A 17,533-nucleotide genomic window follows, 5' to 3' on the forward strand; every position below is an offset into this window, starting at 1 on the left:
CGACCCGAATGCGTGCCTCTCTCCCACGAGCCCCTCTCCCATACGCGATCCAGCCTTTATACATAGAGATCAGTGCAGTGGGGTGAACGACTGCGCTCTTAGCGACACACAGCGGTAGTTTCGGTATGATTACTGTTCCATGTGCCCGCGAAGTGAGTTGGATTTTACTGTTGTGCTCGCCAACAATACGTGATTCAACTATTGTGGGGACAGGGAGCTCGCCGCTATCATCGTGATAACAAGGATGAATCATGGTGGCAACACTTTACGGTGTATTACTTTTATTGGAAAGCTATGATATGTAGACAACAGAAAGAAAGTGTGAAAGAGAAAGAAAGAGTGAAAGTGTTGCTTTATTATAGACGACGCGTGACGAGCTGATAACCAATTGACGCTGACATTGATAACTGATTGACTGATAAACAACTGACGTTAGTCACGAGTTGTTGACGAGCAGAACAGTTAAATCCAACTCCCTTCGCGGGCACATACAACAGTAATCGTACCGAAACTACCGCTCTGTGTCGCTAACAGCGCAGTCGTCCACGCCTCTGAGGCAGTGAACTGGCCTGATTTCGCCAGCTTCCGCTTGCCGCTAGGGTGTCGTACGGAGGAAAAAATACGCCGCTCGCGTGTTCCGTAAAATTTTGTCGGGACCTGTACTACCACGGCTCGTCGGGATTTTTCCGCTTCGCCGCAGCACGGGACCACTGCAGAGCACAACAAGCTGTGGCAGCGTCTGTCGAAACGACTCTGCTGTCGACTGTCTTGGGGTCATTCCATGGTCCCGAGGAGCAGCACCGTGAGCTTGAACAAGTACTGCGGCAGTTTGATGGAACCTTTACGGAGAAACCGGGTAAGTCGTCTGTGTTACAGCATAGCATAGGCACCGGTAACGCTAGGCCCTGGCGTTGTAATCCGAGACCATTGAGTGTTCATAAGCGTGCCTTATTAGACGCTGCTCTTGACGAAATGCTCCAAACCGGTGCAGTACAAGGTCTGAGAGCCCCTGGGCATTTCCTGTTGTCCTGGCTCCGAAACGTGATGGTACAGCTAGACAGAATGGCCTAAATGCAGGCTCAGGCGCTCAGGCTTGCCTATCATGGTACAGCTAGGTTATGCGTCGACTACCGTCGACTTAACGCAGTAACTGTAAGGGACTTCCCGTCCATTGAGTCAATCCTGTGTTCCCTGGGCAATGCAACTGTGTTTTCAACGCTTGACAGTAGCAGAGGATTTTCGCAAATCCAAATTGGCCCCGAGGATGTCCCAAAAACAGCCTTTACGTGTCAGAGGTTTGTTCGAATTTGTACGGATGCCTTTCGGTCTAATTCACCCGCCAGTTTCCAGCGGTTGATGGAAACAGTGTTGGGAGATGCGAAGTACAATTTTGCAGTGGCATACATGGATGATGTCGTAGTGTTTTCTAGAAATTTTCAGGAACACTTGGAACACCTGTCAATCGTCCTTGCAAGGATGAACGAAGCGGACATAACGATCAATCCTCGCAAGGTGCAGCTGGCATCGTCTAGGATCAAACTTCTCGACTTTGTGGTGGACGGAGGTACCATCCGTCCGAACGACGACAAGCTAAAGGCGATCACGGAGTTTCCGGTTCGGTAACGTCAAAGCCTTGCAGCGCTCCCTAGGTAGGGTTGGTTTTTATAGACATTTCATTCCTAATTGTGCTGAGCTAGCGCAGCCGCTTAACCAGTTGTTGCGCAAGGACACGCGCTGGAATTGGGGAGAAGAGCAGGAACGAAGACAGAAAACAGATGCAAGCAATTATGGTGTTGGCGCAGTTCTCTTGCAGGAGCATGACGCTATTCTTTGTCCAGTAGCTTTTGCAAGTGGCACGCTGAATCCGGCAGAACGGAATTACTCCGTGACGGAAAAGAAGTGCTTGGCGACCATCTTCGCTTTCAGGAAGTTCGACCTCTACCTGGACGGCAGTACCTTCACTGTCCAGACTGACCATCAAGCACTTTCTTGGCTGCAGCGGCTCCATGACCCGTCTGAACAACTTGCCAGGTGGGCCCTGACGCTACAAAGCTACTCCTTCAACGTGGAGTACAGGCGGGGCTCGACGAATGTGGTAGCAGACGCGCTTTCCCGTGCGCCTCTACCGGAGGGGGGAGAGGAAGGCCACGAGGCGCCTTCTCAACTCCTGGCAGCAGCACAACTGGCACGAGACGCATCTTCGTCTTGGGGCACGGTCATGAGCAGAGAGCAGCTCCTAGACGCTCAGAGAGCGAACGGCCTTTGTCAGCGGGTGTCTCAATGGTTAGCTGAGCAGGGCTCTGCAGGCACCGGAACGAGTGACGGACGGCACGACTCCTATCTGCTGGGCGAGGATGGCATCCTGTTCAGATACATACTCCAGGCGGATGAGGACGACGGCTCATCCCCGTTCAGATTCGTGGTGCCACGGAAGTTGGTGTAAGCCTTTCATGCGTTACTTTCATGACTCGATCTGCCTTGGCAGGTCACAGCAGCAGCAGCAGGAAAACTTATGAAAAGTTGTGTCGTGTTGCGACCACGACCTACTATACAGATACACGATCATCACATACGTGCTCTCCCCTGCGCCGCGCTTTCACAGGTTCTCTCGGGCGCCGCTATACCTTTCCGGGGCTCGTAGCGTGCTATACTCGGAGTCGGTCGTGCGCGAGTTCGCCTTGCTGGAATGGAGCTCTTCGTTTCTGCGCACGCAAAACTATTGTCGGAAGGCAAAGCGTAGTTTTAAGTGCGAAAATGGTGTACTGCATTGTCCCACGATGCAAAAGCAAAAGTGTAAAAGGAACGACCTTGCACGAATTCCCATCGGATCCAGTGCTTTGCCAGAAGTGGATCGCGCTAATATCCAGAGGATCCAATCCAGGTAATCCATGCGGTTTTCCAGCTGTTTTACAACGCTTCCTACACTGTGACTCATATATATGGTGCCCTTTTTTGTATCACTGAATATTTTCTTTCTTATGCGACTAAAGGGACGAAAACACCGTGGACTCCCTCGGACACCGCGCGCGTTTGCTCACGCCACTTCACACCCGACTGCTACAGGACAGATCTGAAAATGAGGAAATTGAAGCAGGATTCGTGCCCAACAGTTTTTCCGGAGTATCCAGCGTACAAACAGCCCAAACAGGAGAAGTGCCGTCGTACGATCAAGAAGCACCACCTAGGCGTCCGGAAGCCAAACCACACAAACCCATCTGTTACCGCTTCACAGCCGTCTACCTTGCCTCTCGACGAAGATCGAGCGCAGGCAACTGAGCGAACTGAAGTGGTGACACCAGCAGCTGAGAGTGCCATAGATGACTGTGGCACGTTGGAGACAAACATAGAATTCAGCTGCACAACGAGCACTGAAGTGGAACCACAGCTCACTGTGAGTAACTTAATGAAGTATGTGGGATGACGCGGCCGCACGACGGCGCCGTTATCTCGCCGGGAGAGGGCAAACTGGCTGTCTCTCCCGGCGAAGATTATTTAACTCGAGACCGAAAAGGCACGAGGGCCTTTCTTGAGTTGAGCGCGGTCCCTGGAAGAAAGATTGCTCCCGCACGGTTCACTTGGAGACAGTCTATGTAAGTTCCAAGGAATGTTTCCCGTGTACGCTTTCCCCGTTCACTGATTAAAGAGTGTGTTTTTCACTTCTGTCTGTCTTCCGGTGCAGCGGTTGGGTAAAAGACTGGTTGGGTTCTACCCCGAGTGGGATTTAGGGGGGTGGACTCCCACAAGTGTGCTTTGGGTGTCACTATGGAAACTTTGCATTGCCATGTTTAATATCATGCAGCAAATTGATTTATGTTCTGCATAAATTGCAGGACAGTGTGAAAGTGGGAACATCCCGCTGCTGCCAAACTGGACTGACGTCGTCAAAAATTACGAAGTTAGAAACCCAGCTTCAGACTTCCCAGCGGAAGTTGAGACGCCAGGCTGCAGAAATTTCTGAAATGAAGTGTCAACTGGCAACAACTAAAGAGGGGCTGAAAACAAGTCAAAGGAGGCTTGAGGACTTTAATGTACTTGTTTTTGAGCGCAAGGTTAGTGCAGATAGTAGAAGCAAGGGGTAGCATGGTGTTGATAGTAAGTCACATTGCTGTAACTCAAGTAAACGAATTTGGATACTAGGTTTGATAACAAAAGGGGGCATCTTTACTGTAATGAATGCTATAACTGTGAAGAAATGTAGCCATACTGTTGTTTCTATGCATGCTTGTCACAGCTTGAGGAGGAGGAACCAAAAGCAGTTTTCCTCAAAGAGCAACTTGACTGCCTCCATAAGGTCAAGCCAAGGTGGACAGAAGACTATTAGAAAATGTGTCTTGTGGCAGGTAAGTGATGGAAAGCTATAGCTCGGTTTGACGTTCTCATCTCGATCGCCTTCGCATTGCTCATGTGCTGATTTCATTGCAATTAGGCTCGATCACCTACGGCGTACCGTTTCATTCGGGAATGTGGGTGGCTGTCCCTGCCCTGCCACATGACACTGAAACGCTATGTTGGTCCTTGCACAGATCAAGCTATGTCGTCATTAATTCAACAAAGGCTGACAGAAGAAGTAAAGAAGCACGGTCCAGAGGCGCTACACTGCTCACTTGTAATGGACGCGATGTCGATTGAGCAGTCTGAACAGTACCAACGCCAAGGCGATGTTGTGCATGGGCTGGTTAAGCTCGGTGGCCTCGAGAAAAAGTATGGCATGGATGGACAACTGGCAACACACCTTCTCTGCTTCGTGCTGGTTGGGCTGTCCACATCTTATCGGTACGCTATAAACCTGAATTGCATACTAGTGTGTCTACATCACAAGCATATTTCTTTTACGTTGATCTGGCTCTATTGCACGCATTCCTGTCACATTTCCCATTTTTTGCCCACAAACCATTTCAACATTCCAGCCAGCTACTATTTTACTAAGTCATTAACTGGTGATCAGCTACACGACCTAATACTCAAAGTGATGGACGCGGTAGAGAAGGCTGGATTCAGGGTGTGCAGACTGGTTGCAAACAATCTGTCTGCAAATTGCAAGGCATTTGCACGGCTAGTAGGAGGAAAAATCGCCCCGGTCATTGAACATCCACTAGACAAGCAGCACCCAAAACGACAGTTATTCATCTCATTTGATTACTGCTATATTATCAAGAACATTAGGTCACAGGTATAACAGTAATGTTAATATGTACCAGCCCCAATACGAGTGTCCCGGGCGGGGTTCCCGGGATTACCCGTTACAACCTTCGCCCACGTAAGAACCGAGGTGACATTCCCCCCCCCTTTTTTTTCGCAGGCCTCGCCCGAGGTCCCGAACCCCCCTACGGTACCCTACACCTCCACTGTCCAGTCGGCCCACCCAGCCTGCTCTGGTCCATTCCGCCCCTCGGCCGCTCCACCACATAGTGTGGTGGAGCATGTATAATCACATTTCCTTTAGTTTGACAGTTTCTGGACAGCACACGTCTTCTCAGGAACTGCGAGCAATACATCAGTCTGAAATACGTACGTAGCCTGTTGAATGTGCAGGACAAACCCCCATCATTATTTAAACCACTAAAGGGCTTGAGCCGAAAACATGGCTATCCAACGAATTTTGAAAAAAATGAACGTGAAGGTAAGGAAAAGACTCTGGAATATTGAATACGGACTGAAATCCTTTAACATCTCACAGACGGCCGTAGAAGTATTTGCCTCTGATGTGACGGGAACACTTCAGTACCTAAAGGACCATGGAAAGGACCTGGGCATACTTGGGTTTGATGACAGTGTGCCTTCCATCCAGTTCATGCAGACAATGTACAAATGGTTTTCCCTGCACATTATAAAAAGCACGACCAGACATATCATCACACGTGACGCTATCAGAATGCCGTTCTATGGAGTAAATGACGAAATGTAGTTGATTAATGGAATAATCCAGATTATGAAATGTGTCTAATGAAGTATTTTAATTTACGTCGAAAAGGGAAAAAATGTGAAACACTGTCAAAGAGCCCGCGAAGAGGGAATCACACACGTAACATGAAAAACGGTTAGGAGCAACTAAGATTTATTTGAACAAGAACTTTCGTGCAAGAGACTCCACTTCTTCAGGTTGAACCTGAACCTGAAGAAGTGCAGTCTCTTGCACGAAAGTTCTTGTTCAAATAAATCTTAGTTGCTCCTAACCGTTTTTCATGTTACGTGTGTATTTTAATTTACACAAGTTGTTATGGTTGGAAAATGACTTCCTCCAGTACTTCGCCGAATGGGACAGGCACAGACAAACGAGCGTTTTTCACAGACTCTACATACGAAGCGCTCATCATCACTACTCTCTCTACCGTCATGTGCACTAGATACCTTCTGGACTCTGGCTTTCGTCATGTCCCTACTGGGACGTTTTCCAGTGATTCTGTAGAGTCTTTGTTTTCGTGTGTTCGGCAGATAAATGGTGCCAATGATCGTACACCATTTCTTAGCGACGATAAATAGGGACACTCGGTTAGAACAGAATAGGAAAGACGAGGTCGCACGTTGCGACCTCGTCTTTCCTATTCTGTTCTAACCGAGTGTCCCTATTTATCGTCGCTAAGAAATGGAGTTCTACCAACCGGCCCTACTTTTTCTGTTAATGATCGTACAGATGCGAGGGCAGCTCTCTCAGCACTGCACAAAGTGCTTGTCACAGTTCTGGTATGCCCCAGTGCTTTCTTACAAAATAGTGACCATACATTATACATTAACCAGCATGCTTGTGATTCATATTACAGTTGAGACTCAGCAAGGGATAAAAACAGCAACCCTCTCTTTACTCGCTGGGTACCTGGTAAGAGTAGTTAAAGAAAAGATGGCGTGCAGCGGCTGCTTGGCAGGGATTGAGGCAGAAGAGTCAGCGTCTGAAATAACTGGGCTCATCTTCAGGAGGACATCATCATCTTCGTCTGGAGGACATGTATAGGACAAGAAAATTATTTTAATACTGCGTTGTGAATTTTAATGCTCGCTCACATTAATTAGTGATCTGCTTTGTTTCTTATAACCAGATACAACCAAACAAGTGAACATGTACAAATTACAAGAAAAACATTACAAACAGAAAATAGAATTAGATACAGGGGTACATATATACAGTGAATCATTTCAAAGGAATCTGTCCACGTACTGGGTTTAGCGCGCAATAAAATATAGCTTGCTAGATCTTTCATTGTGGTCTTGGTGCATGAACGTCCGAGAAAGGTCCATAATAGGATGGCACAGGGAGCGTTTATTGCGAATAAATCAGAAAAGCGATGAGCGCAAGTTGAACTTTCGATGGATATCTCAAACCAAATCACCAAGACGGACGTTATCTTGATTGTGAGTTAATAATCTAAGTAATGCCTCACTTCAGTGTTGCTTAAATATGAAATCGAATTCAACTTATAGGCAACTCACCCTTCGTTTTCTTTTCAGGTGCGAGGAGGACTATCGAATTTGCGGGAGCTCGCAAGACAAACAGAAGGAAGAAGAAGTTGTTATAGCGAACGGACGTGCCTTCACTGCTCTCTTCTACGATTAAGAATTTCCTGGGGCTCGACTTCCTACTGTGTGGGTCTGCCCCCGGTCCGTTTCACGATGTCAGCTGAGGCGGCGCCCACCGCTCCCGCTCTCGCGGCTACTGTCTCGGCAGCTCTTTGTACCGTAAGGCCTCCTAAAGACCATGCCTTCGATTTCACTGTGCCCGACGGGGCTTCCGTAGATGGTGTCCTCGACGCTATCTGTCAGCTGGTCGACGACCAGGTTCATTCCATTCAGCATCGGGGTGGCTTGAACTTCCAAGTTGTTGTTTCGAACAAGAGAGCACGCGACCTGGTCTTCGGAGTTGGAAAGGTAACCTTTGAGGAGGTTGACGTTCTTCTTACCCCAGTTTCTTCGACAAGAACTGCCTACCTCACTATCAAGCGACTTCCGGAGTATGTTCCCGATGACGTCCTGGTGCGTGCCTTTGCGCCTTACGGCACTGTACTGGCATTTTCGTTTCCGGTATACAAGGACCGCCCTACCATCCGCAACGGGACTCGCATAGTCAAGTTCGAGATGAAGAAGCCGGTACCCAACTTCCTCCCTGTTGGGTCTGATCGTGCATTGGTAGACTATAAGGGCATCAAGAAGGTTTGCGGAAGGTGCGGGTCGGAGGGGCACATCCGCGGTGACTGCAAGGCACCTCGCTGTGAAAGATGCGCCGTATTTGGTCACCACACCGTCGGCTGCAGAGCCCCATGTCTCCGCTGCGGCCAAGGTCACGCCACGGTGGATTGTGTCATGCGCAGGTCATACTCGTCAGCTGCAAAGGGAGAGCGTCACGGATCGAGGACGGCTGCTTTTCCTGTGTCTGCTGCTGCACCCACTCAGCAAGTCGTCCCCGTGAAGTCTGATGCGGAATTTCCCGCCTTGAGTGAACCCGCTAGCAATGAGCCTATTTCTTCCGAGGCGACATCGCCTGCTGAGGCCGCGCCGGCAGTGGACGCCGTGGAGGAGGTTCTGTTTTCTTCGTGTGACGAACCAGCAAGTGAACTTCCATACGGGTCTAATAACTTGGAGGGCCCCGATGGTCTGCACGAGCTCAGTCATGTGCAGGGAGCTGGCCTTGCCACCAGCGATGATGAAGTGAGCCCTTTAGTTTCATCTCCTGGTTCATCAACGTCACTCTACTCTCTGGCGGGATCTCATGGTGAAGCCGCAGAGTTGTGTGATCTAGTAGTTGACGACCCTGCTGTTGGAGTCTCCGGGAAACACTGCCGCCACTCTTCACCCAGTGATAGCGACCCCGCTGCGCGGAAGACAATGCCCACACACAAAAAAGCCAAAACCGTTTCGTGTGGCGACGACGTGGACATGTTTGATATCTAGCCTACCATGGGAACTGGAACACAGTGGTTTGCCCTAATTTCTTACATGGTGCTACGCATACTGACTCTTAATGTGCAGGGGTTTCGAACTGCAGCAAAGCAGGAAGAAGTAATACAGTCCGCTCGTAGCGTAAGGTGTGATCTGCTCCTTCTGCAGGAGGTTCACTTTACCTGCTTCTCCGACGTAGTCAAGTTCACAGAGCATTGCAATGTTCGCGGCTTCTTTAGTTTTGGTACTACTCGTCAGTGTGGAGTGGGTGTGGTAGTGCTCAACAGTGCCTTACTGCCACACTGCACAGCGCGACATGATACAGATGGCAGAGTACTGTGCTTTGAATTTTTCGTCGGCCGCACAAAATTCCGAATTGTGAACATTTACGCCCCGGCACGAGCTTCCGAAGCCAACGGTTTCTTCCAAGATTTGGATACGAGCTTCATACCCCTCTCCGGAGCTATTCTCGGTGGGGACTTCAACTGTGTGCTAGATTCTAACCGCGACGTACGTGGACCCGGCCGGGGAAGACCAACGTGGAGCGCCCGCGAGTTGAGACGTCTACTGGTGCACCGTAACCTTACCGACGCTTGGACAGCCCTGCGCGGGTCTCAATACTCGGCGACTTGGTCACGGGCGTGGTCGTCGAGCAGGATCGACCGCTTTTATATACCCTCAAGTCTTCGCTCTTGTCTTGTGGACTGTGTTGTTGTCCCCACCAACCAGCTCGGTGTTCATGTGAGCGACCACAGCGCGGTCCTGCTATCCTTGGACATGGCGCACTTTGAAGCTGCCCAGGGCACGCGCTGGAGACTGGACACTTCGCTTCTCTACGATGACGCCATTGTGGCTGAGGCCCGATCCAGACTAGCTGACTACCTCTCTCGTCATTCTCCTTCCCCGGAGTCGTGGGAAGCTTTCAAGATATGGACACGGCGCCTGTTTCAGTCGCTGGGCCAACAGCGGGCCAGGAGGCGGAACGCTCTTCTGAGACGGCTTGCTATAAAGATACGTGCAGTGCGCAGGGGGCGCCCGTTAACCCCTTTGATGGAGGAATACCTTCAGAGTCTCCAGGAGCGATATAGGCTCCTCCTTGGGTCGTCAGCTGGGGCTGCTCGTATGCGTCACACCCAGTCTGAGGCGCTTGCTGGTCCCGGTGTCGTGCGCTACCTTCACTGTGCTCGCCGTTCGCACAGCAGCCAGCCGCCACCTAACAGCTTTCGTGACGCCGACAGCACTATTACTGAGGACCCACAAGAGGTAGTAGGCGGCTTTGAAGCTTTCTTCCGCTCTCTTTACACCAGCACACAAGTTGCGAGTACCGAGGACAGTGATTTTCTTGACGCGTTGCCGTCCCTTTCACCTGCAGATCAACGTTCTGTTGAGGCTCCGCTGACTATTGAAGAACTGGACTACGCTGTACCCAGGGCAGCTTCTGGTACTAGCCCGGGCCCTGATGGGTCTGCCTGCTGAATTTTACGCAGCTTTCTGGCAAACCATCCGCCTTTTCGTCTTTGAACTTATGCGACTTTGCCTGGGTGGGGTGGCATTCCCTGAGTCCTTTGGCTTCGGGCACATTATTGTGCTCCCCAAGAACAGCGGTGACCTCGCGTACCCAGAAAACTGGCGTCCTGTTACGCTTTTGAATTGTGATTATAAACTTTTGTCATATATATTGGCCCAGCGCATCCAGAGTGTCCTGCCGGCAATAATACATCCCTCCCAAACGTGCAGCGTTCCGGGCCGGAGCATGTACGACACGCTCAATGGATTACGCGATGCCCTGCATTACGCTGCCGCCACCGGAGTTGACGGTTGCCTCTTGTCTCTCGATCAAGCAAAGGCCTTCGATCGTGTGGAACACTCATACCTGCTTGCTGTACTACGAGCGTATCAGTTCCCTCAGTGGATTCGAGACATCATCGCTCGGCTGTATAGCAACCACCGTAGCTGCCTGTACATGCTGCGTCACTTTTCTGGGGAGTTCCGGGTCTCCAGGGGTGTCCGGCAAGGATGTCCGCTGTCACCTGCTCTGTTTGTATTGTCCATCGACCCTTTTCTGTGGAGCATTGATACGGCCACCAGTATACGCGGACTGCCCCTTCCTTCGTCTGGATCTTGGAAAGTCGCAGCTTATGCAGATGACGTCACCCTTCTTCTGCAAGACCCGTCTTCGGTGTCTGAGGTGCGTCGCGTCTACGACATCTACGCTGCTTACTCCGGTGGAGCTCTAAACCTCCGGAAGACCCATCTGCTGCCGCTGGGTCACCGTATGTCCACCGCGTGTCTACCCTTCTCGTGCACTACTTCATTAAAAATTCTCGGCGTCTTCTTTGACAGCACCGGGCCCACGCCTGCTAACTGGTCGAGCGCTTTGCAAGAACTTTGCGCGAACTGCGAGGCTGCCAGCGCATTCAACTTGACGTACCTCGAGCGCGCATATCTCGTGCGGAGCGTCTTCTGTGGACGCGTGTGGCATCTGAGTCATGTGCTGATCGCACCGCGCTCAGTTGTTTCGCGGATCCACACTACCATCTTAGCCTTCATTTGGCAGAAGAGGCGCAATAGGCCTGTGGCCCGCATTTTCCTTAGTCTTCCATTGTTTCGAGGGGGCCTAGCCCTTCCGGACGTGGGCCTCATGAATCGTGGAATCGCACTCAAGACCGTTCTGTGAATCATCTGTGGAGAGCCATCGCCCACGCAAGTTCTTCTAATGTACTGGATGGGGCCTCTGGTGCGCACTCTTTCACCGGAGTCGTTTGCACCGTCACGCCCGGCAGCGCGATCACCACGGCGGTTCTATGCTGTCATTCAAGCTTACCATCGCATGCTAGCTCGGATCACTCCCCCTGTGAACCCGAACTCCACCAGCCCCGCTCATATGTCGCAGGCAGTTTTGTGGGACGAGGCGTGCAGCAGCACAATCTGGGCCCACCGTCGTCGGCAAGTGGACACCATCGCGTGGAGCAGGGTTGTGTGCTCGTGGCTCCCTCCTTCCTTGTTCGACACACTGTGGAGTTTTGCGTGGAGCATACAGCCGACGCGTGATCGCCTCCACGTGTGGAATCACTCCGACGAATATCTGCGCATACTGCGCCAGTGTAGAGACCAACTGTCATGTGCTCTTCGAATGCCGCATAGCCCGCATATTCTGGCAGCTAGTCAGGCGGCATACAAACATTATGTGCCCAATACCCCTTGACCGGAGATGTGCCAGCCAGCGGTACAGTGTGCTTGTGACGGCTTGTGGGGCCCAGGTCTTGTGGGGTGCCAGATGTAAGGCTGTGGCGCAGCGTAGGCGCGACGTCCCGATCTTCCTGCTTGTGAGATCTTTGCGGGTTCACGTCGTCAGCGTCCTCCAGAGGGAACTGTTTGCGCTAGGGGAGGATGGTTTTGTGCGCTGTTGGGGCCATCACCCTTCTGTTCGCGCTATCGGCGGTCTCGTCACCATCACCGGCGTCCCGTCATAGGCGAATTCATATTTTGTACATATTTTTTTCACCATCCATATTTTTTCCCATCCATGATCATTTCCCATCCATGATCGCCACACGAAACATTGCCTCTCATTTGTTAATATCCGCAATTTGCATCGCCCTGTATCGTTGATCTTGTGTTGTGTATGTTATGTGTGTGTTATGCTTGTTGTATAGTACCATGTGAAATCCGTCTAGTAAATCTCTCCCACACAGACAAACAGTACGTAGTATCTTTTTTGTCTTAGAAAGGAAATGCCACTGCCGCATATATGCCTTTCAAAGTGGGCTCCCTTGACTTATTGGTACAGGGAGGTTTTCCACTTCTTTCTTTTTTATTTAAACCGTGGCACCCATCCTACACTTGGGGAAACAGCAAGTGAAAAGCTGTTGCTGCTGCTGGTGGTGGTGGTGCATGGTGGTGACCTTTAATTTCTTTTTTTCTTAATATATCCCCCCGTGGTGGCTGAGGTTGAAAAAATGTCAGAAAAAGAAAAGGTGATTGCTACTGAAAATGTCTGCTCACTTCTGAAAAATAATAATTCACTACATCAGCAGAAGAAAAAGATCCTATACTGCACCAGACTATCCAATTTCTTTACCTTATCGTTGTCCAATCGTTGTCCCTAGGATCAACTCATCTGGAGTCTCATTTTGACACTTTCCGAACACATTGATCCTCTGGGAATCCCCAGGATGGCATTTCTGTCCTTGAGTGACATCCTCATGAGCGAGGGTGTGTATTGTCATCAAGCAGGAGAACGAGGGATGTTAGCGTGTTCTTGGGGATGGGACGAGAGTCTGTCGTCTGTCCGGGGACTTTTGACAGACAGGACAAACACATGACTCGTGTATTTCGTGTGCGGGTGTGTGAGTTGTTTGTTTGTCCTGTCCCTCTAGTTGCTGCCCAGACTCGGGCTTTTCGCATCATGAAGTTTGCATCTATGCCACATTGTCGTGTGTCCTTCCCGTCCAGTGTTTTCGTTTCCCTCAATCTCAAGGCAATGTCAGCGTCGGACGCTACCATACTTCGCGCTTCAAACCTACAATTTTTCTTCTTCATCATCATCTCGCGCTATGTGTCTACGATGACGTGGTCGCGTTCGAATATCTGGAAGTGGGTCGGGCCGAGAACTCGTAAAGTCTCTCAACGGTAAGGCGAGTTTCCATTCTCTGGTTTCATATGGATACGTGAGACGTAGCGCGGCCGTGCGTTCTCACGACGCACTACCGCCAACGAACTTCGATCGGAGGATACCAAGGTAAGTTCACCTGCGCCTTTTTCCTATCATTTAATGGCGAATTCCATTGGGAGAGCAATTTTTGCACGGCGCTGGATGGGGTTTCGTGCATGCTCCCAGCGGGGCCGCACGGGTTTGCTTTGTCAATGGAATGCTAGCATTCAAGATGCAATGCGCGCTCTGTGCATAGCGCGTGGCCCGCGTGCTTTCTCGGGTTTGCTTTGGCCACGTGGGGTTCAGTAAACTGCTTCGGAATGTCACAATATAATTGAACCTCTGTATGCAATAAGGGGATAAGTCGAAATATCCCCTTTTTAGTATTTTTGTTGCAATGACATCTACATACCACTATGTACCTGTGAAAGAAAATTTAGGACCGTATTGCAATTTATTGACTCGCTATAGGATGTTAAGAAACGGGAAATGCATGTGTGTCAGTGGGACGGACAGCCAGATCAGGCCCCTTTTCTACCCACGCATACAAATAGTGTAGCTTAAATTTTGCCACGATTCGCAAATGAACTTCGACTTCCACTCGAAAAACATGTTCTTCCTACCTCACGTCACCGTGTCAGCGGAGCTACTGAGCGTTTATATAGGAAAAAAATGTGCACTATGCTAATAAGTCATATTTTGCTGGGCATACAGAACATTATTTTCAATATTGTGCTCTTTTAGCAGCACGATAATCACGATCTATAGGCTGCACCACTGCAGAAAGGTAACTTCGCCCGTGCTGGCGTCACCTATGAAAGTCGGACTCGTGAAAACTGTTCTTTCCTGCACGAAAACCCTGTGCGTGCGGTGTTACATTAAAAAAGGGGATATGTCATGCTGCTGTGTTTTGTTCAATTTCTGTTAAGTCACACATCCAGAAACGATGTTAACGGAACACGCATGTGCAGTAGACACATGCAAACATGTTACACACTTTGCATTTGCGTTATTCGAAGAAACATCAGCAATTACTTTCCCAAAGATTCACTTGCAGTTTTCTCGGTATGGGATTTTTCGACTTATCCCCTTATTGTATACAGAGGCTCAATTACACACAGCGGGACGCAGCCGTTATTTCCACTGTTCAACAGACGCACGACCACCTGCGCGACACATGAGTAAAGAGAAAAAGAAAAGAAAGCTCGAACATCACGGCCTCATTTATCGCGCGCATGCCACCTCTTCTCTGTCGTGTTCCGCTGAGGTAATCGCTGGGTCAAAACGAGTTGCTCCTCGGAAGCAAATTTTTTTTGCTTCTACTCCCCCAATGGAACATCCAACGCATGCCCCGCTCTGCCGATGAAACAGTTTTTGCCCCTTCCCCGGGCAAACCTTTGACCCAGCTCTGCCAATTTCATTTTCAATTTAATTTCAATTCATTTCTTTTTTAGATGCCCGTGAACAGCCGGTAAGGGCCAGGGTAACAGTGCACACTTAATCACTACAAACAATTAAAACAGAAAATAAGATGCCAAAGAAAGAAAAAAAAAGGAATGCGCCATATATATCCTTCACAAATTCCAGCGACAAAAACATCGGCTGTTGTTTGGAATGTTCCTTGCAGGCGAGTGTCATCAGCGATAAAATGAGTGTTTTTGGCCACTGCCAGTACATACCTACGCGAGGAATATATGAAACAATGCACTCTCTATATAAGTTGTATATATATACAGGGTGTGTGCTATAAAAGGTCTGACGCGATACCTACTTGACGGACAGCCTTCCGCTGCCGCACAGTGAAGAATATTGTTCGTAGATTTCTCTGGCATAAATTCTGCACGGTGTGGCAGCGGAACTCTGTCCGTCAAGTAGTTATCGCGTCAGAAGCGAAAATGTGACTGACCTTTTATAGCACACACCTACTTGACGGACAGCCTTCCGCTGCCGCACAGTGAAGAATATTGTTCGTAGATTTCTCTGGCATAAATTCTGCACGGTGTGGCAGCGGAACTCTGTCCGTCAAGTAGTTATCGCGTCAGAAGCGAAAATGTGACTGACCTTTTATAGCACACACCCTGTATAATAGTGTAATCTGCCGGCGCTCCCATGGGGGGACAACTGTTTACATGCATTTTGAGACATTTGAGTCGCAAAGTTGCAAGGTGATTGGACGAAAAAGAAAACCAGGTTCAGCCCGGCATTCCTTTTGAATGCCTCAACGGCGGTCCCAGGGAGGGCATTCCACCAAAACGTCTATTCGAATCAACTACCCCGCCACCGTCGGAAAATTGTTTTTTTTTATTTGCTTTGCCAGCGTGCAAGACATGCTAGCAAACGACAAAACCATTATTTTCATACGCAGGGATCTGGAAAACTGCAGCAAATTTGTTGGATTTGTGTATTGCAATCAATTGCTAGACTGTTACTGTAGGAAATGACATCATTTTGGTCCAGATATCGGGGCCGTGTGTGCTGAGAGAAGCGATTTTGTTGCATCTCCCATAGACTCCCGTGTATTGAAAATTTGACAAACTTTAATTCTCCAAAAATCAGTGGATTGCTTCAGACCTTGAAAAGTGTGTCATTCCCTAAATAAATTCGAAAGGAACACGGCTGTACCTGTTTCGTGTAGAAATTTAGCGAGGCTTAGAGAACCCTGTGAACAAAACTTCACCATAAACTTTCTTAAGAAGTGAGTCCGCCTTAAGTGATCAATGTACTTACCGAAACATATCTTGAACCGTATGATTTGCCTATTTTTGTCATATGGCCATGGCCCCAGTGGGTTGACAATGTGACAGACTGCCTAAACCTGTGCTCAATTCCTTAGGCAGCAATATGATTCCGCAGAGCAGCCTATTATCGAAATTTTATTTACGAGAGCGTTACAAATACGGAGTGTGGCGAAGTTTCTCAAATATTGTAATGACGTAATATGACATAACCTCGTGACGTCAGCTGCACAAAGCTAGGCTGTGCGTGCGCCTGCTGTGCACAGGCCAGTTTTGCTAGGCTACATGTCAAAATGCTGCAGGCAGCATATGGTGTGCTGTCATGTAATGTTGGAAAATGTTTTGGGATTTTCCCACACTCTAAAAGCAGAACTAGCCAACCATTAACCCCGAATGACATCGTTCTGTCCCGTGATTTGCTGAACATGAGACACGTACGCCTTTTTGTGACACAACCCACTTCTGTGTGGCCAACAACGGCGAGTCGATCCTGCCATTACCCCCACCCCCTTGTGACACAAGAACGGAAAGCCGGTCTCGTCACCACCCCAATCTTGTGACACTTATGCAATTGTGTTAACTGTCACAAAAAGGCGCGCGCCCCGTGCTCACAAGTCAGTAGTGATGACTGCATCATGTTGGAAATGGTTTGCCTTCAGCGTGTCATGCGATGAAGTTGAGTGCAATACCCCCACACCCATCCCAAAGATAACACACCAGATACACCCCCACACAGCAATAGATATCTACTAAACAAAGCCAGAAGATACGGCCGTCCCAACTAGAGATGCAAAATTTCCGGAAATTTTGAATCGCTCGAAAAAAACCGTTTTTTTCCGAAAAATTGGAAAAAATGGAAACAAACTGGTTACTGCTGAACCGAAGCATAGCCGACCAAGGCACAGCGTACAATGAGCTAGAAACTGTAGTAGTGTTCACCCTCTAGGCATAAATGCAGAGCAGACCATCCCATGAGACTGCTGTCTACTCAGCGATAGGTAATTGGAACAACCCGTCCACTCCGACCAGAACTCCGACATTATGTGAACGCGATGGCGATCGCTTGGAGCAGCCAGACAGAGCTCTAAGTTGGTGGTTGTTGGGGATTAGAGGCACCTAAGGCACTGTTGGCGGGTTGGAACGCATCGAAGGCACGAAAATTTACATTTTTGAATTTTGTCGCCTGGAAATTTTGGGCAATTTTTCCGGAGACGAGGAAAAAATCAAAAGAAACTGTTTCTTTCCCCAAAATTTTCGGTTTTTTCCGGGGCTTCGCATC

General features: G+C 49.3%; 2 protein-coding genes across 3 annotated transcripts in view; both read left to right on the plus strand.

Moving 5' to 3' along the window:
- The first annotated feature begins 529 nt into the window (after nt 1-529).
- On the plus strand, nt 530-6,903 carry LOC135395471 (uncharacterized). 2 transcript variants are annotated; one of them, XM_064626665.1, is made up of 5 exons: nt 530-2,439; nt 3,831-4,049; nt 4,232-4,340; nt 4,427-4,773; nt 6,759-6,903. In XM_064626665.1, exons 2-5 carry the CDS (start codon nt 4,027-4,029, stop codon nt 6,760-6,762), a joined length of 483 nt encoding a protein of 160 aa, XP_064482735.1. In that variant the 5' UTR covers nt 530-2,439; nt 3,831-4,026; the 3' UTR covers nt 6,763-6,903. The 2 variants fall into 2 exon arrangements, with proteins under 2 accessions (XP_064482735.1, XP_064482736.1); XM_064626666.1 differs by lacking the exon at nt 530-2,439 and having other exon boundaries at nt 3,747-4,049.
- A 6,568-nt stretch (nt 6,904-13,471) lies between these two features.
- LOC135395472 (gastrula zinc finger protein XlCGF57.1-like) overlaps nt 13,472-17,533 on the plus strand; it is a 71,049-nt gene continuing 66,987 nt past the window's right edge. Inside the window, exon 1 of the mRNA XM_064626667.1 lies at nt 13,472-13,606. The gene's annotated coding sequence lies outside the window, so the exon portion shown is untranslated. The remainder of the gene's footprint in view (nt 13,607-17,533) is intronic.

This window comes from Ornithodoros turicata, chromosome 5, assembly GCF_037126465.1.
Source record: "Ornithodoros turicata isolate Travis chromosome 5, ASM3712646v1, whole genome shotgun sequence".
NCBI classification, from domain to species: domain Eukaryota; kingdom Metazoa; phylum Arthropoda; class Arachnida; order Ixodida; family Argasidae; genus Ornithodoros; species Ornithodoros turicata.

What these genes read in the sequence shown, in the direction of transcription:
- LOC135395471 (XM_064626665.1), top strand. Translation starts at nt 4,027, where the DNA reads ATGTACTTGTTTTTGAGCGCAAG. An exon ending in TACTTGTTTTTGAGCGCAAG is followed by an intron (nt 4,050 to 4,231) that starts GTTAGTGCAGAT and finishes TGCTTGTCACAG; the next exon opens with CTTGAGGAGGAGGAACCAAA. An exon ending in GAAAATGTGTCTTGTGGCAG is followed by an intron (nt 4,341 to 4,426) that starts GTAAGTGATGGA and finishes CATTGCAATTAG; the next exon opens with GCTCGATCACCTACGGCGTA.